Source organism: Schistocerca nitens, chromosome 3, assembly GCF_023898315.1.
Source record: "Schistocerca nitens isolate TAMUIC-IGC-003100 chromosome 3, iqSchNite1.1, whole genome shotgun sequence".
NCBI classification, from domain to species: Eukaryota; Metazoa; Arthropoda; class Insecta; order Orthoptera; family Acrididae; genus Schistocerca; species Schistocerca nitens.
In genome coordinates this window covers 946969707-946994931 of record NC_064616.1, presented here as the reverse complement: position 1 = coordinate 946994931, position 25225 = coordinate 946969707, and the positions used below count along the sequence as shown (strand labels likewise).

General features: G+C 38.4%; 1 protein-coding gene across 1 annotated transcript in view; it reads left to right on the top strand.

Moving 5' to 3' along the window:
• Window positions 1-25225, top strand: part of LOC126249022 (uncharacterized) — a 907745-nt gene that overhangs the window by 462573 nt on the left and 419947 nt on the right. Inside the window, exon 15 of the mRNA XM_049950624.1 lies at window positions 13212-13289. Coding sequence (XP_049806581.1) covers window positions 13212-13289 — 78 coding nt within the window. The remainder of the gene's footprint in view (window positions 1-13211; window positions 13290-25225) is intronic.

Genomic DNA, 25225 nt, shown 5'->3' with positions numbered 1-25225 from the left:
TGAACTGGGGTCCATTGTCAGATAGTACTGCTTTGGGTTTCCCGATGGTCCTGAAGTATTCGACCATCCTACTAAATACAGCTTTTGCTGTCGCTTTTTTCAAGGGTTATAACTTCACAAATTTTGAAAATACTTCCAAAATCACCAAAATATGTGCACAATTTCCCGAAGTCTTTGGGAGGGGACCATATAAATCTACCGATAGCAATTCTAGGGTGTTTTCAGGTAATGTGCTTTGCATTGGACCTCTATTAGGTTTATTCGGCACTTTGGCCTTTTGACAGACATCACACGACTTAATTCGTTCCTTTACCTTCTTACTAACACTACCAACAATCACTACTACATTATTCAATTTATCCAAACACTTCTTTGGCCCACTATGCCCCAATGCTAAATGAAAGTAGTCTATGACCTCGGTATCAAACTGGTGTGGCCAACATACTCTCCATTCCTCAGTGGCTAAATCTTTCCTCCTATATAAAATGCCTTTAAAGATTTTGTAATACTTCTTAATTTGAGGATACTGCACACTGTCAAAATTTACCTTCACTGATTTCCAGGTTGAATCCTCATTCTGATGGTATCTCATATTTTTACATATCTGCTCAATTTTCCTCTTTCCTGAAACCTCTTTCATATATCTTATCTGAAAAGCACCCTCTTCACCATTTTCATTTGGCACTTCACTCATACCATTAGGCAATCGAGATAAGGCATCTGCCACATAATTCTCAGTACCTTTAACATAGCAAATATCGTAATCAAATTGTTGTAGGTATAAAGCCCAACGAGTTAGCCTACCATTAAGTAAACGGCAATCTTTAAGAAAAGTTAAAGCTTTGTGGTCAGTATGTATGATGAGCTTATGGCCCCACAGATAATTTCTAAATTTCTTTAGCCCCCATATAATGGCTAAAGCTTCCTTTTCCGAAATAGTGTAGTTTCTCTCGTATTTTGTTAGAGTTCTACTTGCAAACCCGATAGTCCTGTGTTCGATTTCTTTACCTTCACAGATTTCTTGGAAAACTTCTATACCAATTCCATAAGCACTGCTGTCAGTACTCATATGGAAAGGTTCTGATAGTATGGGGTGATGCAAAATATTGTCATTCAAAAGTTCGTTTTTCAATTTTTCGAAATCCCTCATACACCCTTCAGTCCACACAAAAGCACTATTTTTCTTAAGTAGATTATTCAAATGAGGACTATTAAAAGCTTGTCCCGTGACGAATTTTCTATAGAATCCACATAAACCTAAAAAGGCTTTCAACTGTTTTCTATTTCTAGGAGCTGGGCATCCTGATATTGCACTTAACTTTTCCGGATCCTTTCCAATGCCGTTTGTAGTAATAATGTGCCCCAGAAACTTTATTTCCGATTTTACAAATTCACATTTCTTCCACTTAAGCGTCATGCCCCCTGCTTGTAGAGCAACAAAAACTTTCCGCAATAACTCGCAATGCTCTTGCCATGTTTCTGTAGCAATCAGTAAATCGTCTACATAAATGGTTAGCCGGGAACTCAGTTCTCTCCCTAACACAAAGTCCAGTGCCCTAATAAATACTGCCACAGATGTGCTAAGCCCAAATGGCACTACTTTATACTGATAGCATTTCCCGGCAAATAGAAAAGCGGTATATTTACGGGATTCTTTACTTAATGGGATTTGCCAGTATCCGGCTGTCATATCCAGACTGGTTAAATACTTCATGTTATAAAATTTTTGGAGCATTTCGTCCAGATTTTCAGGTCTGTCTATTTCCTTCTTTACAATTTTGTTCAAGGTCCTGGCGTCGATAACTACTCTCACTCCCCCATCCCTTTTGTTCACTATGATAAGGGGACTATTATACTCGCTGCTACTTCGTTCGATCACCCCCCACTCTATCATTTTATCTATTTCCACTTGAACAGCCTGCCTCTTTGATATGGGTATCGAAAACGGTCTTACGAAGAAAGGTTTATGCTCTATTGTCTCAATCTGGTATTCAAAGTTCTTAACTAGGCCAGGTTTGTCCGAAAATACGGGGCTGTTACTATCTAAAATTTCAAGCAATTCTGCTTTCTGTTCGGGAGATATTCCCTCTAAATTTTCCACCATTCCCATAAATTCATGCCCCTGCTTGTCACTCTCATTTAATAATCTCTGGACATGGTACACCTCGTACTTGTTTGTCAACCCATCATTCCCTTGGTCGATCTCCAACAACAAAGAATCGATTTCTGAATCAAACACTTTCCCACTTTCCTCAAAATTTAATTCCAAATTGCCAAATATACTATTAATTTTGATCACTCCCTGGCCTTTTCTTTATCCAACCAATCTATCCCCAAAATCATTTCAGCACTCAAGTCTGGCACAACCAAAAAATCGTGTTCAAATTTTTGTCCTTTTATACTAAATTCAACCAAAATCTGGTTCTTTACCGGCTTACTAGCCTTACCAGTTGCACCAACAATTTTTACACCTGTCACTGACATAATTACTAGCCCAGGCTTATCACAAATGTGTTCGAAAAATGACTGAGAAATTGCACTTATCTGAGACCCAGTATCAAGAAGTACTTGCAATTTCACGTTATAAATTTCAACTGGTATTATAGTTTGTTTAACCGTCGAATGTTTTTCATTACCGTAGTCTTCCTTGAGCAAATCCGGGTCGACGATAACATCGTCCCAAGATATGCTTTTCACATTCACCTTGCATATATCTGGCGGTTTCTTGGGTTCCGGAAGTTCAAAGTTATTAATTACCTGAACTCTTTGCGAAATAAACCCTGAGTCATCTGGTGGTTCTTTCTTTCTCTGTTCTGTTTCAACGTCTGGATTTTGTTTTGATACGTTGTCCTCGTTAGGTACAATATCGGCATTGATTGCATCCCCTTTACTTTCACTGATTTTCTCATACCCTCTTTCAGTAAAAGTATATTTACTTTCGTCTACACCTAAAAATTCATCTTCACTAGAATCACCACTACCTTCTTCCTCAACATCAGATTCACTTAAGTACGCTACTTTTGCACAATAGGGAGAGTTAGTACATTCATTTTCGTCTGTATTTGCGTATCTTTCATCATCCGAACTATCGTCGGAATCCGACCATTCCGGATCGCTTTCAGGTTCTAACATAAAAGCTTTTCTGAGACAGGGACTAAGTTCCTCCTCTGTATTGTCGTCAGGCTTGGATTTTAACTCAATCTTCTCTTTTGGCAATACGGCCTCATCCTCAGCTTTATTCACATCCACTGTGACTTCATATTCGGTGTAATCCTCGTGGACTTTAATTACTTTCAGGTAATCATCTGCCCCTTCTCCACGGTGCCTATCGGTAGCAGCTTGTACTATTGGCGGACTGTTAGCAGAAGTTATTTCTTCGTCAATGCTGAGGATTTCATCCTCCAAATCCTTCCTATCCTTAATCTGCATTTTATTGGCGGCACGCGTACTTTGCGCGGCGCTATTTATTCTCTCCCCTTCCAATTCGGGCCACGTCACCTTATCGACGTCCCTATCATTTTCTCTCCTATTAACTACTTTCTTCGCCTCATACTCCTTCTTAAAATCCTCCCACTCACATTGCTTTAGGCCCTTGTACAGATCGTCGATCTGCACACGCCAATCAGTTACTTCGGCTAATTCATCCCCGCCTTTAATTTCATTGCAAACACTGCTAACCGCACCTCTCTGTGTATTCACAGTTTCCTGTATCGTTTCCTTTGCCACGGAATTATCACTCGTAAAATTTTCATTAGCCCTGACGGCTATGTTCGTATCTACTGCTGCCGTATTTCTAGCGGCTTCTTTCTTAACAGATGTTCCGCTAGGCTGGGCCGTTGCCCTCTGATGCTCCACTCGCCTGTTAACATGTAGCGCTCTGTGCGGCAGGGATGACTCACTCTGGCTCGCACCTGACGCTTGTTTCGCCACAACACGTCGCGTCGTTCCGTGCCTGTCCCTAGCCTGTCTCATTACATTGCGGTCGGTCCGGTATCTTTTCTCAAATCGGGGCCGGTATGTATTGTCCGCTTCCGTTTGGCCCGCAACGTTCGCGGAAATTAGTTTCCCGCGTCGTTATTATTTTGCGCGGTATACCCTCTACCGCGACCTGAATTATTTCCTCTACCTCTTCCTCTGCCTCTTCCTCTCTGTATTATATTGACGCGAAATCCATCGCCGTCATTTCGTTCGTCATTATTACGATTATTACGGTTACCAAAATTTTGATAATTGGCACGACTTTCGCGCCAATGATCTTCGTCTTCGACTCTTTCGAGAAATGCTTGGAAGCTACGATGATTGCTTCCTACATACCTCTTTGAATCCTCCGGAAGCTTTTTATATAGCTCCCAGATAATTTCTGAATCCAATCTTCTGCCTCTTAAATGCGTCAATTTCCGGTACCAATGCTCGCAGAATTCTTTCAAGGAATTCCTGCCCCTGTTATCATGCTGTTTGGCCATGATGAACTCCCGCCACAAATGGTCCTGCTTTTGTTCAGACCAATATTCTTCCGTAAATCTTTGCCTAAATTCTTCGAACGTCATTCGTTCGGTGTCCAAATTAATTCCCCAGCGCTTAGCGTCACCTGCTAAGGCGCTAATTACAACGTTTATCTTTTCCTGATTAGACAAGTGTTCAGGAAATATTCTCTCACAATTTTTGATGAAATCTAACGGATGCCATCCGTTGTGTTTCTTGGCGGGATCAAAGCGTTCCTCGCCTTCTAACAGCTTCGTAATCGGTGTGCCATTACAGACAACACCAGGCCTGTCTTTAATTTTGCTCTCCAGATCGAAAATTCTGCCTTGAATTTTCGTAGTATTCTGTTCACAGTTTTGACCACATCCGGTTACTTTTTTATCTAAATCCCTTTCAGTTTCTGAAACTGCCCTTTTCAACTGTGAAATTCCGTGTTGACATTCGTTTACGATCTCAGTTTTAAGACCGAAAACTTTTTCGTCTACCTTAGTTTCAACCAGAGGTTCTACTTTCTCTTGGATGTTGAGAATTTCAACATCGAACCAACTGTTAATGTTAACAATTTCCCCCTGCATAGTATCCATATTCTCGTTAATGGTATCAACTTCAAGTTTCAGAGTATTTACCACAGAATTTAAATTACCCACTTTTTGTTCTACCTGTTCTATTTGTTTACTAATTTTAATTGCCTGTCCTTCAACCTGTGCTTCAATTCGATCCACGTGTGTTTTAAGCTGCTCATTTTGTGTTTTGAGTTGCTCGTCAACGTGCGTTTTAAGCTGATTAACCTGATTGCCGACTTGTTTTTGAAGTTGCTCATTTTGTGTTTTAAGTTGTTCGTCAACATGTGTTTTAAGCTGCTCGTTCTGTATTTTGAGCTGCTCACTCTGTCCTGCGATTTGTTTGGTTAATTGTTCAAATAAGTCGTTCATACTTAAAATTTTTATACTGTTTTGTTCTACGGAATCCGTGTGTTCCGGTTCTACTTCAGAAGTTTCTTTCGGTTCTTTCTTTATCTGTGGTGAATCAAACATGTCAGTGGATTCGTTGACGTACCCACTATCATCTACAAAGTCACCCTCTACTTCCTGTTTTATCCCTTGTTGTATTCGAGACGATCTCGACATTTCAATCTGTTCGTTGACGTGTTCATGGTATTGTATGTACGCCAATTGTCTTCCGCTAACGCCATCTGTTATCTGGCCACGTAAACTCCTGCTACTGCCAGCCGCATTCTCCATTTCGCTTGGCGCATCTATCCTGCCCACGTTCCTGTCCATATTAAATGCCAACTATACCACACTATTATACTTGACTCCCACTGCAGTTTATTTTACTAACTTTTATTGCTATTCGTGCCACTGAACATCCACTGTTCGATCTTTACGTTAATTTGTAATCGACAACAACTGGATGTCCTGTCACCGGGAAGCCACGTGTAACGCTACCGCCCTTAATCGGCCGTACGTTATCTGTATAAAGCCTGTACTGTAATAAGTTCACGGGCTTCACCTTATAAACAAGGATTTTAGTACATAAATTGACCGCGTGTACCTAATAGAAGCAAGATCGGACTTGTATTCAGTCAATAACTACAGTGATGTATCAAGCAAATGTAAAGTATAATTGCTCGTTCGCATGGACCAGAAGTATACACAGTAGATGCTACCTATAATTAATAATTCGGTCGCCAGCCTACTTAGGCAATGAGTGAGTTTTTCCTTGTACAAGTGGGTGCATGTACAAGCATAGTAACACGTAGTAATGATGCGTTATATGGCAAAGTTTGGAACCAGAAAAATCCACTGAACTAAAGCTTTCTCTTTTTGTACTAATTTGGACGAGCTAAATTCACACAACACCACACATCAATGATTACTACGAACTGCATTTTGTATATTGATCAGACTGAAATCGGGCATAGATTTTCCTAGAATAAGCAGTTCTGAAAACACACATACAATGTCACTATTAAAATTGGAAAACAACACTAATGCACTTAGGATTAACATAGAATTTAGCTTTACTGGTCAAAACTGATCAGCACATTTCAAGGTTTGAAAGAATGGACAAGAGAAGGGGGGGGGGGGGGCTGAAACTGTTATGGTCGTTATACTGAAACTGTTAAGTACTAAAAGGCAAATTAACACTCAAAATTATCTATTTATGGATAACTACTCTTTTGTCTTACTTCTGAATAATTTAACTGTCGTTAGTTCTGTCTCAAATTAATTAAATAACATCGCTAACTCAATTCAAGAAAACTCTCTTCCAAGTTAGTCATACTATTGTTCTTTACCAACTTTTGCAATAACACATAGACTTTTTAAACTTCTTTATAGCATAGAGAGATCTACTGATAATTCTTATTAACACTGATTTTAGATTTTCAGTTCAGGATACTCGGGTTGCACAATACGAGGTAAGGATCCTGTCTAGGTCAGTGATCAGGATAAGTCATGGCTAAAGCAATTCTGGTAAAAGTCACATTATTATTGAACAATTAGAAACAGTTTCGACACTGGTCCACACAGATACACTTCTAAAGATGAAATAAATGTTTGACCTGTGCAAGTCGGTGCGGCGGTTGGCGGGCAGCGAGATAGCGGGCAGCACGGCACACATACAAGCACGGCTAAGGCTCACACTACATTGGCACTTTCCATCTTCTTAGCGTCGTAATCTTTCCAACTTTGTGCCTCAGAATATAGCCATGCCAAGTAGTCGCCAGAATCGGTGCATCCGAGGCTCAATGGAATCCACTTTTCCTGGGTAGCCGCCTCGGTACAGTACGTGTTCCTCTGACCGATTCACAACTCCGACTCTTACTATTGCTCGCCTCCGACTGACTACTGAGCCCGTTGTGCCGAACCGCGCCCAGTGTGCGTTTTCCCGCGCTCGCCTGCCTCCACCTTTTCCCGCTCCCCTACAGGTAGGGTATTCACCACAGGTTTTCTACTACACATATCCTAATGCATTACCTACGTATGGACCAAGTGTTTAAATTACAATTTCCATATTTTACAATAGTTTTAACATTAAGTACACTTTCTTTTGATTATCACATCATTTGAAATCTAACATAAATAATAATATTCATTTCAAAAGTTGCTCACTGTTTCTTTAACATGACACGAAAAGAGCAAGAAATTAAATCAACCATTTTTCACACTAATTTAGAGAAATTCATAAAGAAAAACATTATTATATGTACAGTTGTCGTTACAACCTGGTACTCACTCCCCAACACTTCCTGCAACTGCTGGCCTACACCTCTGCCATGAGAACTACCTAACAACGGAACCTTCTTCTTTCTCTTCGGCTTTGCAACTGTCCTAGCCACTGTAACTGCTGAGGTCTGCTGCATACTTCCTACATCTACAGCCACTAGAGATTTCTCTCCACTAGACTCTGACAGTTGGTCATATCTATTGCAAACACCAATAGTAAAACTATCTGAAAATCTCCTTCTCCTAGCAGATCTCTTGCCAACAGCCATTCCCCAACCCCCTTCTCCCTCCACATCCTATCTAGCTCCTCCTGTGCGTTTTTCAACTGCACCTGAAGGGCACAGATCTTATGCTCCTGCTCCTCTATCAACTTACTGTTGCTACATAACCTGCAGTTCCAGGAGAGGATCTCACCAGAATGCCCACTGGCTTCCCCACTGCATTCCCCCCCAGTGAAAATACTTCGAACAAGTCTCACACCATGATCCACTACTCACAAACCTATGGCAAAGCCCACAGTTCTCCCTCATGGTGAAATTTTAGTTATTGAAACAAGAAAACTACTTTATCTAAGTTCCACTACTACAATAAGTAGATGTTAAAAAACTGACTGCAATAATCACAGACTTACACTACAAGGGAAGTAACTACTATTATTAACAGTATAATCAACAACAAATGAGAATATAACAAAAGACTAACACAGAAAGAAAATCAAACGTCTAATGACACAGTAACGAAACTGGAAACAGTTCTCAAAAAGTTCTTTTGAAATTATTTCACCAGAAAACACCAAGAACACCGGTTGAAGACTACTAAAGTTCCTAGATAAACCACTATACACAAACAATTAATTAGTACTTAGCTTTCATTGTGCCGCTACAGCTGCAACTGGTCAGCACGGAATGTAAACACAGGCAAGAGGTTAAGTTGCTCGATACGAAACACTCACAAATATCAGGTCACAACACAAGAAAGGCAGATATGAATGAAGAAACCACTAATAAGTCACTTATAAAGCAAATATTATCCAAAAACTGTTAAAATATGTATCTGAAACCTAAAAATATATAAAAACTTAGACAGCGAACTCACACGCAGTCATGCGCTTATGACGTCACACCAAAGAATCCCTACTGAATTGATAGAGTGTCAGCTGATGCTGTATGACAACTTAATGCATGTAACTCATCTGTTGGCTCATTAGTAATGTTGACATCAGTGTCATTTTCTCTGATATCGTCATTCTAAACAATCACTTCATTCTGACTAGGTACTACACATCCTGGGTTTACATTATCATTGTTTGCCACTAAATCTACATTTTTACTGTCTTCAGTATTAATTAATTCTACATTACCATTGAAATCATTTGTGGCTACTTCAAAATTCTCAGTGAGATCATTGGTTTTTTTAATTCTCTATTTCAGATTTAACACTGAAATCATTTGTGGCTACTTCAAAATTCTCAGTGAGATCATTGGTTTTTTTAATTCTCTATTTCAGATTTAACACCAAAGTGTGAATCTATGTTTTTACTTGAATTACTTTTGACTCAATTTAACATAAAATTAAACCCATATCTGATTTCATTATCATTTATTTGTATCTGACCCACCGAATCGTCCCTACTGCTGTGCGACTGAATTCGTTTTCTACTGCCAAGAGCACATCTCAATTCTTTTACCCAGACATTTTACTATTACTGATGTTCCAATTACAAATCTTAAAACTGCTATCTGCAAGCATAAAATTTACTCTACTTTTGTTCCTTGACGTATTATTGTAGATTCTCACAGCTGTTGGCTGCACCCCTAGCTGCAATTCCGCTGTTGTTGTGTGCTGAAACAGCCACATCAGATGTGCCCTATAATGCTAACTGCACTCACCACTATGTGCTGTGACTGCACATGATGTCCATGATTGTCTCATGCTGCTATGCACACTGTACCATTTTGTAGCATGATGGATGTTTAAGTGATGATTTACAATATAATCCCATTGACCATGCACACAACATTAACTTTTATTCTCATAGCACTTCAGCACTTCCTATTTCTGATTTACACTAACATTACTTTCATAGCAACAAAAAATTTGATTTAGTGCCATCAACTATTATAGTTCAACATAACCTCAAAAACAATTCAAACACAGTTCATAGCCTATTTATCACAGTTCTTATGCAGTTCTCTAGCCATTTACAGTTAACGTGTACACAGTCCTTCCACAGTTCGCTAATTGGGTACTGTTCTTGTTAATAAAAGCATAAAAGTTAGCCTCCTCATTTGAAAGCACTTCAACTTCATAAATATTCCCCGCAAGGGTTGCCATGTATGGCAAGAGAGAGAAGAGAGAGAGAGAGAGAGAGAGAGAGAGAGAGAGATAGCGAGATAGCGAAAGGGGGTGGGTTACAGTTGTATGATAAATACCTTCCCTCAGAAATATTGCATCAGCAGCTACTGTGGTGAACACGGACAGCACTCAGAGTGAAGACTTGTACACAGGTCTGTGTGTATGACAGCACTGGGCAATGAGAGTCGCGACTGAGGGAGTGGCAATCACCCTCAGTGCTATGGCCCAAAGAGCACTAATTGCAGTGTCTCTTGCACCTCCAGTGGCAAGACTGGTGACATGTATGACTGTGGCAGCTGTCAGAGATGTGGTTGACAACAAATACAGTTTGCTAATGGTTGTCATGAAACATTTTACCTTGCATATCTGTGATTTTATGTCACCAGGAGCCTGGAAAGGTGACAGCCTACAAGTACACATCTGTTTCATACTGGTGGACCCCCATGCTGATAGTTATACATCCTGACAGCAAACTATGACTAGACCTAATCTATTCACATGTACAGTTATGGTAATTACTTCTAGATTAGTTCACACCTCCCCCCCCCCCCCCCCCCCACCCTGCCGTCGTTGTCCCCCTTCTGTCTCTACCCTTAAGAGTACTAAGGACCCATTACTATTTAATAATTCAAACAAAGCATTTATCTAACTTTACACAGACCCTTGTCAGCTTTCTTTATACTGACAACTTCAAGATATATCTAACACAATTGTTTGAGTTATACAGAATCACATTTTAGGGGCCAAGTGTTCTGGTAAATTGTAGGAATAGTGGTTAATCCAGTATTCTTTTACTTTGATCTGAAATAACTTAGAATGTTCAGTTTCTTGCCTGATATCCACTGACAATGTTTTATAGACTTTTTCACTAGAATACAAAACTTTGTCCTGAGCCCTTGTACCCTAGAGACAGATGGCATAGTGCAGAGAAGATGGCTCTGTAGAATTAAATGGTTGTTGTAATATTTGTCGAAACATGCAGAAATGGACAAAGGGAAGTTTCTCAGAAACTAAGTGTCTATAGCCTCATCAACTTGTGCACTACTTCACCTCTATGGAAACCACAGTGTAGGTAACTTCACTGGGTATTTGTAATTGTGATGAATCAGTTGATCATACTTAACTGAATACAACTGTAGTAGTAGCACAGGGTTGTTGTAGTTAAAGTTAAACTTTCAAACTTCTGCAGAAATACCACTACTGGTCAGATCGCCATCAAATTGCAACAGAATATTATTGGAGAGAGGGGAAAACATATGGCAGAAGAAAAATAAATGGTTACAAAATGTAGCAATAGATGGCACTGTAAGCATCATAATTTAATGACGCTCTACCACAAATGACAAATGAATCACACAACAATGCATAAGGTGTTCGTTTGACAGAAAACAAACTGTACTACTCAGTGTGCATGGGCCTACGTAAGCCCATCCACCATGGCAAAGTCATATCACATCAGATGAGAAAAATCGGTTTTTAACTGTTCTGAGGCAAAAACTTGAAAGAAAGCATGAATCAAAATCAAATTGGATTATTAATTTCTGTGTGACTGGTACAAAACATGTTCAAAATGCTGTCCACCATCTTCTGCAAGAAGTTGAAATTGAGAAACAGCATGTTCCACAACTGATGGAAATTTTCCGGTGTCACATTCAGAATGTGTTCCACCATGCGTGCCTTCAATGCAGCTAAGTTTGCAATCAGAACACTGAACACAAGATCTTTCTGATTCCCCCACAGCCAGAAGTCATACGGATTAAAATCAGGTGATTGGGACGGCCAGGCTTTTGGGAACTGGTGGCTGATAATTCTAGTATTTCTGAAATAGTGCTTCAGCAGCTGCTTAGCTGGATTTTCAATGTGCTGAGGTGTGCTATCTTGCATAAACATGATCCCATCCACTCATCCACGCTGTTAGAGAGCTGGAATGACATCATTGCTCAATCATAGCGCTTTCCAGTGATGGTACAGGGAACAGGACCTGAAGGTCCTGTCACTTCGAAAAAATATGGCTCTACTATAAATGGTGCCATAAACCCTCACCACACTGTGACCATTTCAGGATGAAGTGGTACTGGTTGATTTGTGTGTGGATTTTCCGTTGTCCATATTCGACAATTCTGTGTATTCACATATCTTGTCAGATGGAAGTGGGATTCGTCTGTCCATAAAATCTTCCACAGCCAATCATTGTCCACTTCCATGTGAACAAGATATTCTAAAGCAAAGGTCTTTCTTGCTGGCAGCTCAACAGGAAGAAACTCGTGCACATGATCAATTTCTGATGAATAGCAAAGTAGGATGTTTCATAAGATTTTATGCACCGTGCTCATTTATATGTCTAGTGTTTGGGCAATTCTCCATGCACTACATGTTTGTACACCACCAATCATCTACTTCTGCATCGCTGTGGCCAATGCTTCCACTGATGTTGAATCAGTTCATTGCATTGAGACAGTCATGGTGAACATCACACATGCAAAAGGAGGAAAAACCATGTACCCATCATCTTCATAGAAACTTCATTGGGTGTGCAGCCAGGTTTGGCCGAGCAGTTTTGGGCACTTCAGTTTGGAACTGCACAACCACTATGGTCGCAGGTTCGAATCCTGCCTCGTGCATGGATGTGTATGATGTCCTTAGGTTAGTTGGGTTTCAGTACTTCTAAGTCTAGGGGACTGATGACCTCAGATGCTAAGTCCCATATTGGTCAGAGGCATTTGAACCATCAATGGCTCGTGCACATGACAGGTGTTTTCATTAACGTATTCTGACATACAGCGCTATCTATTGATAAGTTTACACACTATTTTTTTCTTCTACTATACGTTTTCCCTCTTCTCCGATAATATTCCATTGCAATTTGACATCATTCTGACCAGTGGTGTAATTTCTACAGTGTTTTGAAAGCTTAAATTGTAGTAGATGATGATGATGATGATGATGATGATGATGATGATGATGATGATGCTCACGATTTGGTATTCATAATCCTAATTTATATAAATTGCACCAGGTAGTGTTCATTTCTGCCAGTCACATGGCTATGATATTGCATTCTTTTCCTTTCCTTTGTTTACAAAAGTTAGAAAATGTTCTTGATAGTTGCTTAGTTACATTGACCAGTGTTGTATTTTCTAACAGGTGAACCATATGTTGAATCAGCTAGACAGAAGAAATATTTTAAACCCAGCTGGCGGCACAGAGACCACAATGAATCAGGTATATATTCACTATACCTATGCTGTAGTCATGGTTGCAATTAGTTTTTCACTTATGTGTTTTCTGTGAATATTGACAGGGTAATGTTTTGAACTGTGCTTTGTATAGTGTGCAGCTATCACTTTTCTCTAATTCAGTCAAATATTAGTTATACTTCTTAATGGGATTATTTGATGTCCTGTTACAATTGTTTTCATTTAGTGTAAGTGGCAGGGGACTTAGATGTAGTTTTTATCAAATTTCATGAGTTAAGAAAACAGTAAAATATTAACTTTTTAGATTTTGTGCGGCAATGCAATAGCTCCTGTAATAACTGAAACCATCATCGTCCAAATTATCAGTTCTTAAAATATACGAAGTTAAAATCATGCTAGAAAGTTTCACAAAAGAGGAATGAACTATCATGGTTTCTGTTAGGCTGAGGAGAAAAAAATCTATTACTAATTTACAATTTTCAGTAGTAAACTCATTGTTATAGAAAACAGGTGCTGCCCAAACTGGATCAGCACTGATCTTTTAATGGTTTACAGGCCCCCCCTAAAATGTGTAATTGTTTGTATTGTCTGGAAAATATTAATCTCATTTCCACATAGCTGAACTAAAACCAAAATATTAAATGCAAGAACAACATGACAGAAGACTTAATTCTGTAATAATCAAAGTATGTGGTTAAAAAAACAAAATAAATCAGCTTACTGCAGAACATTAACATGTGGTGTGGGTTATAACTGGACTAAGTGCATTTGAAAAAGGGTAATAACCTAAGTAAAAACTTGCTATGTCATCTGACTATATTTGCGGCTAGTAGTTGAACAAAGTTTCTCAGAGTACAAAATATTAACCATTTCATTAAAATGGAGGTGTCACTTACTAAGTTGTAGAGGTGGGGTACCATAAAGCTTGTATAACCCAAACCATATCTATCTTAACCCATGTTAAAATAGATAAGTACAAAGCCTTTTTCTATACTGACGAAATCCTGGAATTATGGGTGAAATCAGGGGATAACAAAGGCTGCGCATCAAAACCCATGGATTTCTAATATTAACATTCTACCTACTCAATTTACATTACCTTGTATCACATCATAGAGTAACAGTCCTTCAAAACATGGTCCACTATGGCACACTTAGGCATAGAGAGAGAGAGAGAGGGAGAGGGAGAGAGAGAGAGAGAGAGAGAGAGAGAGAGAGAGAGATAAGTATTACACCAAGATCAGAGTTCTGGAGTAGTTTCGACTGGAAAAAAATTGTAGCATAAACTAGCCAGAGCATCTAATGAGTTATCACTGCTTTAACATGGATACATCATTGGAAATGGCCAATGCAGCCACATCATAGTGAAAATGTCAGAAAAGCAAAGCGAAACATATACCTATTCATTTAAAAACCATTTTAAATTACCTCATGGGATAGTAGTGTGTACGTATATCACTTAGTTTTACATGTGAATTAATTAGTTAAAGCTGAGACAAATGATAATTAACCAGGTTGAAATGTGACCAAGTAGTGGTCTGAAGGGTGACTTGTTTGTATGAGTGATAATATAGGTCACAAAATGGGTAGCTATAATCAAAATTTCTCATAAGTTAGTGCTCAACATAGAACAAAATATTGTCCAGCTGCCAAATGAGGATCTGGTATGACATTAAATATTTGTGGGGTGAGTGCACTTTGTGTAAGAGTTTCATAGTCATAACACAGTTTTGACTTACACTCATTAATTGTAGAAACCACATAGTGCTTTAAATGCTAATATAATTAGCAGAAGCACAAAATAAAATCACCAATGTGTGTCACATCAATACATCACATTTATAAAAAGAACATAAGGCAAAAGTTCTTGAGGGACCAGATTTGTGATAAATCATTAATATCCATTAGGATTACGTAAAAATACTGCTCATTAACTCATCAAAACCATGGTACGACCGTAAATCCCTTTAGCAGAAAAACACAGGAAAAGTTATTAATTGACATTGATTTAAGGAGATAAAATATTAAAGTACACCAAGAAAGTACATGATCTAATGCTTAGAGTAACACACAGATTTATAATTTTTCCCAGTATCGTCTCTCAACTGCAGTGTTTTACAAACAACAATTATCAACAAACTGTTCTCTATAAGTAAAATTACAACCAGAAAAACTGAAGGAAAAGACCAGAACGGCACTTGTTTGATTGTCATTTGAAAATGAGGATCAGTTACAACCTTACTTTTTCCTCTAAAATGACAAAGTTGTCTTGTCCACTGATCTTAGAGTTTACTGGTTTCAAAATATCATGGGACTGTCATGTGGCATAAAATAAGCATGTAAAACAAAGTTCTAGGCATGGAGAAACACAAGGCAAACCCCAATAGAGATAATTATAATGTTTGTGCACAGTGATGAAACAGCTAACAGTATCCTCATACATCCATAACGCTTCACATGAAGAAGGGAAAGACTGCAGTGAGTTTACAATCAGTTAATAAAGTATGAAAAGATTCTCAGCTAGAATGTGGTTCTGTTTGACAGATGCATACGTATTGTTTGTAAACAAACTTCCGACTAATGGAAGAAGAGCATGTGGGTTATCCGGCAGGGAAGGAGAGCTATGCGTGTGTGGCATTGAGACAAAATTTAGTGGCACTTCTCTCTATTACGGTGATGGAGTGGGGTATTATCTGCTGTGTAACGTACGTCTTGCGGGATGGGGAACAGCAGAGAGGAAGGCGCAAAGGAGGAGGATGAGTGAGATGGGTGAGGGGGAGGCCACGCTCTAGAAGCAAACGCTTTTTGAAGCACAGCTGGTGGTGTGTACCAGTGGTATAACACTAAGTATGCGTAAAAATAGGGAAAGAAAATGCTGGCTAACAGACAATCTAACTCCGGTAATAATCCACACTGAGCGACACCAGATTTGTATTGAAGAGGTCTTAATTTGTGTATGATGATAAATTTAGTGGGTTAATTCAGGTTATTAGTACAGTACTTGTTTTAAATTTAAATCAACAATATGGGGCAGAGTGCATCTCTGTGTTGAATTTCAGCAAACAAAAAATGTCAGGAAACTTTGGCCAGTGGTTTTTGGAGTTAGTTGTCTGCATAAAATGTACAACAGAGTCACCTCAAGCGAACAGAAATTTTGGTACGTAATTGTTGGAGCATGTGATAAGAGTACTGCAGGACTTAATATGCTGGGTAAAACACATAGGTAAGGAAAAAGTAAAGGTTGATTTCTGTGGACACAGGACAAGAAAGATTTGTAAAGAGAGACTGAAGGAAAACAGTCAATTCAATGGACATAAGAATTAAAAAGTGCAATTACTTTCAGTTCTTAGTGACACCTTGAAAGAAAACAGGGAAATAAATGCTTTTGAACCGACAGTGGACTTAGCTCTTCTGCAGAGCAATGGAATATCAGTTGCAAAAATCAGATGAAGATTTGAAGTGTAATTGTCCTGTGAACAATAAAAAATAACCGCGAAGAGGGGCTCCACATTCTAGATTTGACAACAAAACAAAACATTTAATGAAGCAGACTTGTAATAATTAGCATTTTAGAAAAATTTTAGTAAGTTAAACTCGATACATTCATTTGAAAGAGAAAAAAAACAAAAATCTTGTCAATAAAAGAGATCTACAAGTGAAATATAGTATCACACCAAAATTCTACAACAAAGGTGAACAACAAAAGTACTTAAATTCACCACATGACAAAGATCTATACAGTAGATGATAGAGGGTACCTTTAAACACCTCAAATTCTTCAGAAATACATAAACTTCCTACATAATACAAATAGCAGTGCACCTGGGCCATCCTCAAAAAAATATTAATGGTCACTTATTTATTTATTGATACGTCTAGCGAATCTCCAAGGTCATGGAATGTGTCAGTACATTAAATTACAACAGAAAAGTAATAACAGATGAAATGAAATACTTATGAACACAAAAAGTCAAGCCATAAGTTTGAGTAAACGCAGTCAACAATTTAAAATAGGAACCAGTTTAATTTTTCAAGCAACTTCTAGACAGAATAGAAGGAGTGACCCATTACAAAACTCATCAGTTTCAATTTGAAAGGGTGTGGATTACTGCTAAGATTTTTGAATTCTTGTGGTAGCTTACTGAAAGTGGATGCAGCAGTATACTGCACACCTTTCTGCACAAAAGTTATAGAAGTGCAATCCAAATGCAGATTGTATTTCTTCCTAGTATTAACTGAGTGAAAGCTGCTATTTCTTAAGAATAAACTGACAACAGTAAAGAATATATATATTGAGACACCAATGTCAGAATTGCCAGACTAGTGAACAGGGGTCAACAAGAGATTCGAGAACTTGCCCCACTTATTGCCCGAACTATCCATTTCTGAGACAAAAATATCCTTTGAGAATGGGACGAGCTACCACAAAATATAATATCATATGTCATCAGCGAATGAAAATAATCAAAGTAGACTAATTTTCATGTTGAATGATCCTTATTTCAGATTCTGTTCAAAAATCAAAATTCGCAGCATTTAGCCTTTGAACAAGATCGTGAACATGGGCTTTCCATGACAGTTACTATCTATCTGAACACCTAGATATTTGAACTGTTCAATTTCACTAATCATATGCCCATTATGTGAAATTAAAACATTAGTTTCTGTTGGACTGTGTGTTAGAAACTGTAAAAACTGAGTCTTACTATGATTTAGGGTTAGTTTATTTTCTAATGGCTATGAGCGTATGTCATGAACTGCACTATTTGAAATCAAGCCAGTGTTGCACACAGCATCCTTTACTATGAAGCTAGTGTCATCAGCAAACAGAAATATTTTAGAATTCCCTGTAATAATAAAGGGCATATTATTTATATAAATAAGGAACAGAAGGGGCCCCAACACTGATCCCTGGGGCACCCACCGTTTGACCATGCCCCACATCACAGCCATTCTCAACATTCTGAATAAAGGTCTTTTGCTGTCTGTTGCTAAAGCAAGAGGTGAACCAATTGTGAGCTACTCCCCATATTCCGTAATGGTCCAACTTCTGGAGCAATATTTTGTGATCATCACAATCAAATGCCTTAGTTAAATCAAAAAAGATGCCTAGCTTTTGAAACCTTTTGTTTAATCTATCCAGCACCTCGCAGCGAAAAGGGAATATAGCGTTTTCAATTGTGAATCACTTATAAAGCCAAACTGTACATTTAATAGCAAATTATGTGATATAAAATGATAAATTATCCTTACATATACAACCTTTTCAATAACCTAAGCAAACACTGATGGCATAGAAATAGGTCTAAAATTGTTTACATTATCCCTTTCTCCCTTTTTATAATGTGGCTTTACTACTGAGAACAGCAGTCTATCAGGAAACTGACCATTCTTAAAGGAAAAATTACAAATATGGGTAAGTACAGGGCTAACATGTGCACCACAGTACTTTAATATCTGAAAACATTATCTCAACTGGAAACTGACTGCATGGTAAAATGAATCGTGGATAACGGTTCTGCTCTGACCTGTTGGTGTGGCAGTGTAAAATAAACAATTTAACATCTCTGAATCATCTTCTGTCATTCATTCAGCAACATAATTAGCATTTATTTTATCCTCCTCAGCTTCCACAACAAAACATTATCTGTACAAGAGAAAGAACATCGCTTGAAACAGCTGGCAGAAGTACTCTTCTCTGCACATAATTGCCTTCAACCACATGAATGACATGACCTCTTGTCTGCTCACAAGTAACCTAAATAAAACAATGTCTTACATCTCATCACATCAACAAAAAGTCATTACCCTCTAGGAGATAACAGCCACAAGTTACCATATCCTCTCTTATCAACTTACAGGGGCACAACAGATCAATTCTTCATTATCATTCATTAGAACTCTTGTTACAGTACATACTTAATACATTTTTGCTTCGTGTGTTGAGATAACCAGACAAGCAGCTCCCATTTACGAAAAACAGAAGGTATGGACAGAAATTCTATCGGCTTTGGCAACACAAGTGCTAATTGTATAATTAAGACTGTGTGTGCATTTGGGGCCTCAAGTCGCCTAATACCAATAGTAAACTGATAGACAGTACAAGGATCATTAGACTCTATGGTTTGTCACATTTCTTACAAGCCCTTGACACTGATTTCACGTCTGTGCCAAATCTTTCAGTGAAAACAAATCCCCATCAAAGTAAAAAGATTTAGTGCGCCAATGATTTCGGACACCTTGCAGGTGCAGTTTGGAGGCATAGGGTCTATAGAGCCCTTACGGTGCTCAAATCTGTGGAGCAAGGAATAGGAGCCTACATTCATCAGAGAGCACAGAAATGATGCTTACAGAAAAGAAGAAGAAGAAGAAAAAAAAAAATAGAATTGATCATGAGATGAAAATGAAATGGAAAAAAGTGTCATGAACAGCTGGGGACTCTGTGGTTACCAAACACAATGTACTATTTGCACATCCCTGGAGATTAATAGAAAAGTCTCAAAAATATATCTTCAGAAACTTCTTATCACTAGAACTGAGTATGAAATACAACAACAACAACAACAGAGTTTAAAACATGTATAAGAAATTTACTACAGTAAACAGGTTCAATGGAAGTGAAAGACAAATGGGGCCGCCATGCTCAGACCATGTACTTGCGCAATGAGACGCAGGTCAGTGTAGTCAGTGCGCACATTTTGGAGTGGTGTGCTGTGACAGGGTGGCAGTATACATTGCTCCATATGCTGGTATGTGCAGATGCAGTATCTGGTATGGCATTGTTCATGGTGTGAAAATGAAATGGAAAAAAGTGTCACGAACAGCTGTGGACTCTGTGGTTATCAAACACAATGTGCTATCTGCACATCCCTGGAGATTAATAGAAAACTCTCAAAAATATATCTTAAGAAACTTCTCATCACTAGAACGACGCATGAAATGCTTCAACAGCAACAACAACAACAACAGAGTTTAAATCATGTGTAAGAAATTTACTACAGTAAACAGGTTTAATGGAAGTGACAGTCAAATGGGGCCGCCATTCTCACAACATGTACTTGTGCATTGAGACGCAGCTCAGTGTAGTCAGTGCTCACATCTTGGAGCGGTGTGCTGCGACAGGGTGGCAGTACACATTGCCCCAGACACTGGTATGTGCAGATGTAGTATCTGGTATGGCATTGTATCCAATGCACTGCAGCACCCAGACTCGGCTCACAGCAGAATAACAGCCATGAGTTCTGACTGACCACACAAGATCAAATATGAACAAAGACCACACAATATCTAACATGAACAAAAAGTAAACAGCTGACCTATGGACTGATTGGTGGGAACGAATCATGTTTCTGATACCAAAGTACATGAGGAGGGAGAGGGATGTAAGTTGTTACGTACAGCTTACGACTACTGTACAGCAGGTTGAATGATCTGGTCTTTCAAGTGGACATCCAGGGCTGCTGTTAAATGACAGAATAGGAAATTAGGTAACTAAATAGAATATATTCAAATGTATAGTATACAAAGAGCATGCCTAGGGAGGAGGTTACCAGGTTTAGGCCAGTCTAAGTAGACGAACAACTAAATAAATTGGCAATGGATGAGGAGGCGGTTCATGTTAAGTTATGTTGGTGGCCGGTTATGAAACGCAGAGCCAGAGGCTTGCCTACCAAGAAAGAGGTCTGTTTTGCTCTAGATCTGGATCACAACAGACTGAGGCAACTGATTTCTGCACTGCAGAATGCTCCAGCATCCATACACATGGCCTGTATCCCATGCATGCTATTAGCTAAAACTGATGGCATGAATTCACTAGCAGTTTCAGCAGAGTGCTGAGGGTGTCTCTTGTCAGCAGCTTTAAGTGGACAGAAGGCCTTTGTTCTGAAAGCCAAGAAACTTGGCACATAGGCACAGCAGAAGTCGCTATGTGAGAAAACTTGTACAGATTTGACTGGGGACTTCTAACTAATGTTTTTAAAATCAATTCCCTAAAATATTCCTTGACTGGCTCCTACCTTCTACAGATGTTTACTCTGCTTGGTTAATTTGTTTTCGCATTCAGTACAAAAAAAAAATTCTCATCTTAACCATAATATTGAAGAATTTTAAAGAGGACAGATATAGTTCTGAATGAAGGAAGGGGAAGAACTAACAGCAGGAAACAGTCATTTAACTTGGACACCTGGTAACCATCAATTACCTATCAATACAAAGAACTTTATTGCCCCCTGAGGGTTAGTAGTCATAATATTTTGCATGTCATTGATTGATATTTCATCTAAAATTTTTTGTTGTGTTATTCCTGTGATGGAATGAGATGCTTCATTCACAACTTTCTCAAAACCAACCACCTAATCTAACCCCATAAGATGCTTCTTAGAAGTGAACAGATAACTTCATCTCCCATAGCCGAATGCAGTATACTTTTGACCATTTCTTGCTAGCAGTCTTTGAGAGAAAGTGACTATCAAGTCTGTGTTTATTGGTATCTTGATGATATTGAACATTAGTATGGGATCTTAGTAATAGTAGAAGTAGAAGTAGTGGTAGTATCAGCTTTATTCCTCTGTAGATCTCTTTTTACAAGGATGTAGGACATGTCAAAGTATTTAAAGTTTAGATCAATTTAAAATAAGCTAATTCATATACACATATATTTACAGGCTTCTAGTTAGAGGCAATCATTAAATTTACTCCTGGTATACAATACTTTTTTTACAAATAACTGATTTAATTATGTAACGCCACACTGTTCACTCATATCTCACTATCAGTAACTGCCCATACTATACACACATTATTTCATAACACTTCACTCACTACACACACACACACACACACACACACACACACACACACACACAAACACGTGATCTCTGGGCCATTTTCTGTACCACAACTTCCCATTTGCTATCCTGGAAAACTGAGTCAGCATCCCTCCATAATGAGTGGGATGTTGAATTCAGAAAGAGGAAGAGGTGTTGGTATTGTGCCCTGCATAGGTTGTTGGTAAGTATTTCTAGAAAGGTAAAAGTTGGGAAAAAACAAAAAGTGAAGGTTTTATGTGGAATGTTGCATGTATTATTTTTATTATTATTATTATTATTATTACTACTTATTTATTTGTATAACAATTTTTATAAGACCCCTTCTCTGGTGTATTGAAGTAAACCTTCAATGTATAAATGTATTGCATAACAGGTACTTTTTAGCTGCCTTTTTAAATAAGTGTGTTTTTGCAGTTTCTTTAATCTCTTTTAGTAATGACTGATAAATATAATCATATGGAGCAGCTAAAATCCCCAGTGTTTTGAACAGATCTTTACAGTGAGCTCAACTAGTAGTTTTGGTTATGGCCTTATGGCTCATTTCTGGAGTTTGAAAATTGTGTTCATATTTTGTGCATTTGTTCCCCAAAAATACAATGCAGTAGCTAAGAATTGAATGTACATATGAATAACATGTAAGTAAAAGACACTGCATGTTACACACTGATGATGGCATTCTACGGGCATAACACACTGAGAACATTCTGTTTGGAAGTTCCTTTGTGTGTTCACACCCCTTCAACTGAGAATCAATATTCAATCCTAGAAATTTTGCGTTTGTTACACATTCTATAGAGGTGCCATCTACATTTAATTTGACATTCTCATTTTTCCTCTTCAAACTGAAGTTCATGGCATTAGTTTTCTTTATGTTCAATGACACTTTATTGCTTATTGACCAATCATAGACTTCCTTGAGAGTTTCATTTGCTTTCTCAGCAAGGAGTTCTCATGTTTTCTCAGTGACTACAATATTGCTGTAATTAGTGAAGAGAATTTTTTCAATATGAGTACCACTACTGGGAATGTCATTGATGTATATCAGGAACAGTATTGGTCCTGATATGCTACCTTGCGGAACCTCTATATTAATGTATTTTGATTCTGATAAGTGTTTTACTAAATGTTTCGATCTATTTGAAGTAAGTGTTATCTCTACTCTTTGTACCCTATCTGTTAGGCATGACCGAAACCAGCATTAGCAACCACTCTTATTCCTAATGATTCTAATTTATTTAATAGAGTCTTGGGATCGACTGTATCAAACGCCTTAGAAAGGTCCAAAAAATTTGCCTTTGACACACTCATCTTTATCAAGAGCGTCAAGTACAACATTTGTGAATTCTTTTATGGCTGAATTTTAATTTTTGTCACTTTGGAAAACAAATTGTGATTTGCTTAAAAGATTGTATTTATTCAGGTAATTTATTAATCCATATTTCGTAATTTCTTCTATTATTTTTGAGAATGCTGACAACAGGGAAATGGGGCAGTAATTTTCTATGAATTCTGCAATATCTTTCTTAAGCAGAGGTACAACTTTTTCGTGTTATAACTGCTCTGGAAATGTCCCTGATGTGAAGGGATTCATTTATTAAACACTACTGTCCATTAAAATTGCTACACCAAGAAGAAATGCAGATGATAAACGGGTACTCATTGGACAAATATATTATACTAGAACTGACATGTGATTACATTTTCACGCAATGTGGGTGCATAGATCCTTAGAAATCAGTACCTTGAACAACCTCCTCTGGCCATAATAATGGCCTTGATATGCCTGGGCATTGAGTCAACTCGGGTAGCATAGTACTTGTGACATGCACATGGTTTTTTTTAGACTAGGCAATAGTGCAAGGTGTCCTGATGAACACTCACCAGTCGATGTGCAGGCAGGGAAATCAGGACGCGCTCAGTGTAAAGACACTTCAGGTATCAAGGTATTAGCAGTAAATTTCAGGGTGTTCAGAATAAAGTTTCTGAATTTACTGCCCTCCAGGAAGCGTGTGGCACACAAATTATTCTCGGGACTGAGACCTGGCTGAACCCTGAGATAGGAAGTTCTGAAATATTTAGTGAGGGTTGGGATGTGTAACAGGGATAGGAGAAATAAAGTTATTCGTTGGATGTTATTACTGGCTACCAGTTTCCACTGTGACAGTTCTAGAATCATTCAAAGGGAGTCTACACTTTATACTGCAGAAGTACCCGGATCATGCTATATTAGTCGGAGGCGACTTCAACCTACCTAGTATAGATTGGGATGTCTATGGATTCATTACAGGTGGTACAAACAAGCCGTCGTGTGAATTACTTTTTACACATTACCCGAAAACTGTCTTGAGCAGCTAAATCGACAGACAACGCGTAATGGAAATATTTTAGATCTGGTAGCCACGAACAGACTAGAGCTCATTGACGGTGTCAGTGTTGAGACCGGGATTATTGATCATGATGTTTTCATTACGACTATGGTTATGAAAGTTAAAAAGTCAGTCAAGAAGGCTAGGTGAGTTTTCCTACTAGAAAGAGCAGGTAATCAGTTGTTAGCATCCCATTTAGTAAATGGGTCGACTTCATTTACTTCTGGTACTATGGACGTGGAAGAATTATGGGCAAATTTTAAACACATTGTAAATCTCACATTGGAAAAGTATGTGCCGAAAAAGTGGGTTATGGACGGAAAAGACCCACCGTGGTTCAACAGAGCAATTCGGAGTATGCTCAGGAAGCAAAGACAGTTGCACTCACAGTACATGAAAGATAGGGAGAATGAGGACAGGCAAAAGTTAGTAGAGATTCATGCTGCTGTAAAAAGAGCGATGCGCAAAGCATACAACCACTACCACCGTCATATCTTAGCAAAAGATCTTGCTGAAAACCCAAGAAAATTCTGGTCTTACATAAAATTGGTAAGCGGGTCGAAGGCTTCCATCCAGTCACTCACTGATGAGTCTGGTCTGGCAACGGAAGACAGCAAAACGAAAGCTGAAATTTTAAATTTAGCATTTGAGAAATCTTTCACGCAGGAGGATCGTACAAACATACCACCGTTTGAGTCTCATACAGATTCCCGTATGGAGGACATAGTGAAAGACATCCCTGGGGTTGTGAAGCAGCTGAATGGGTT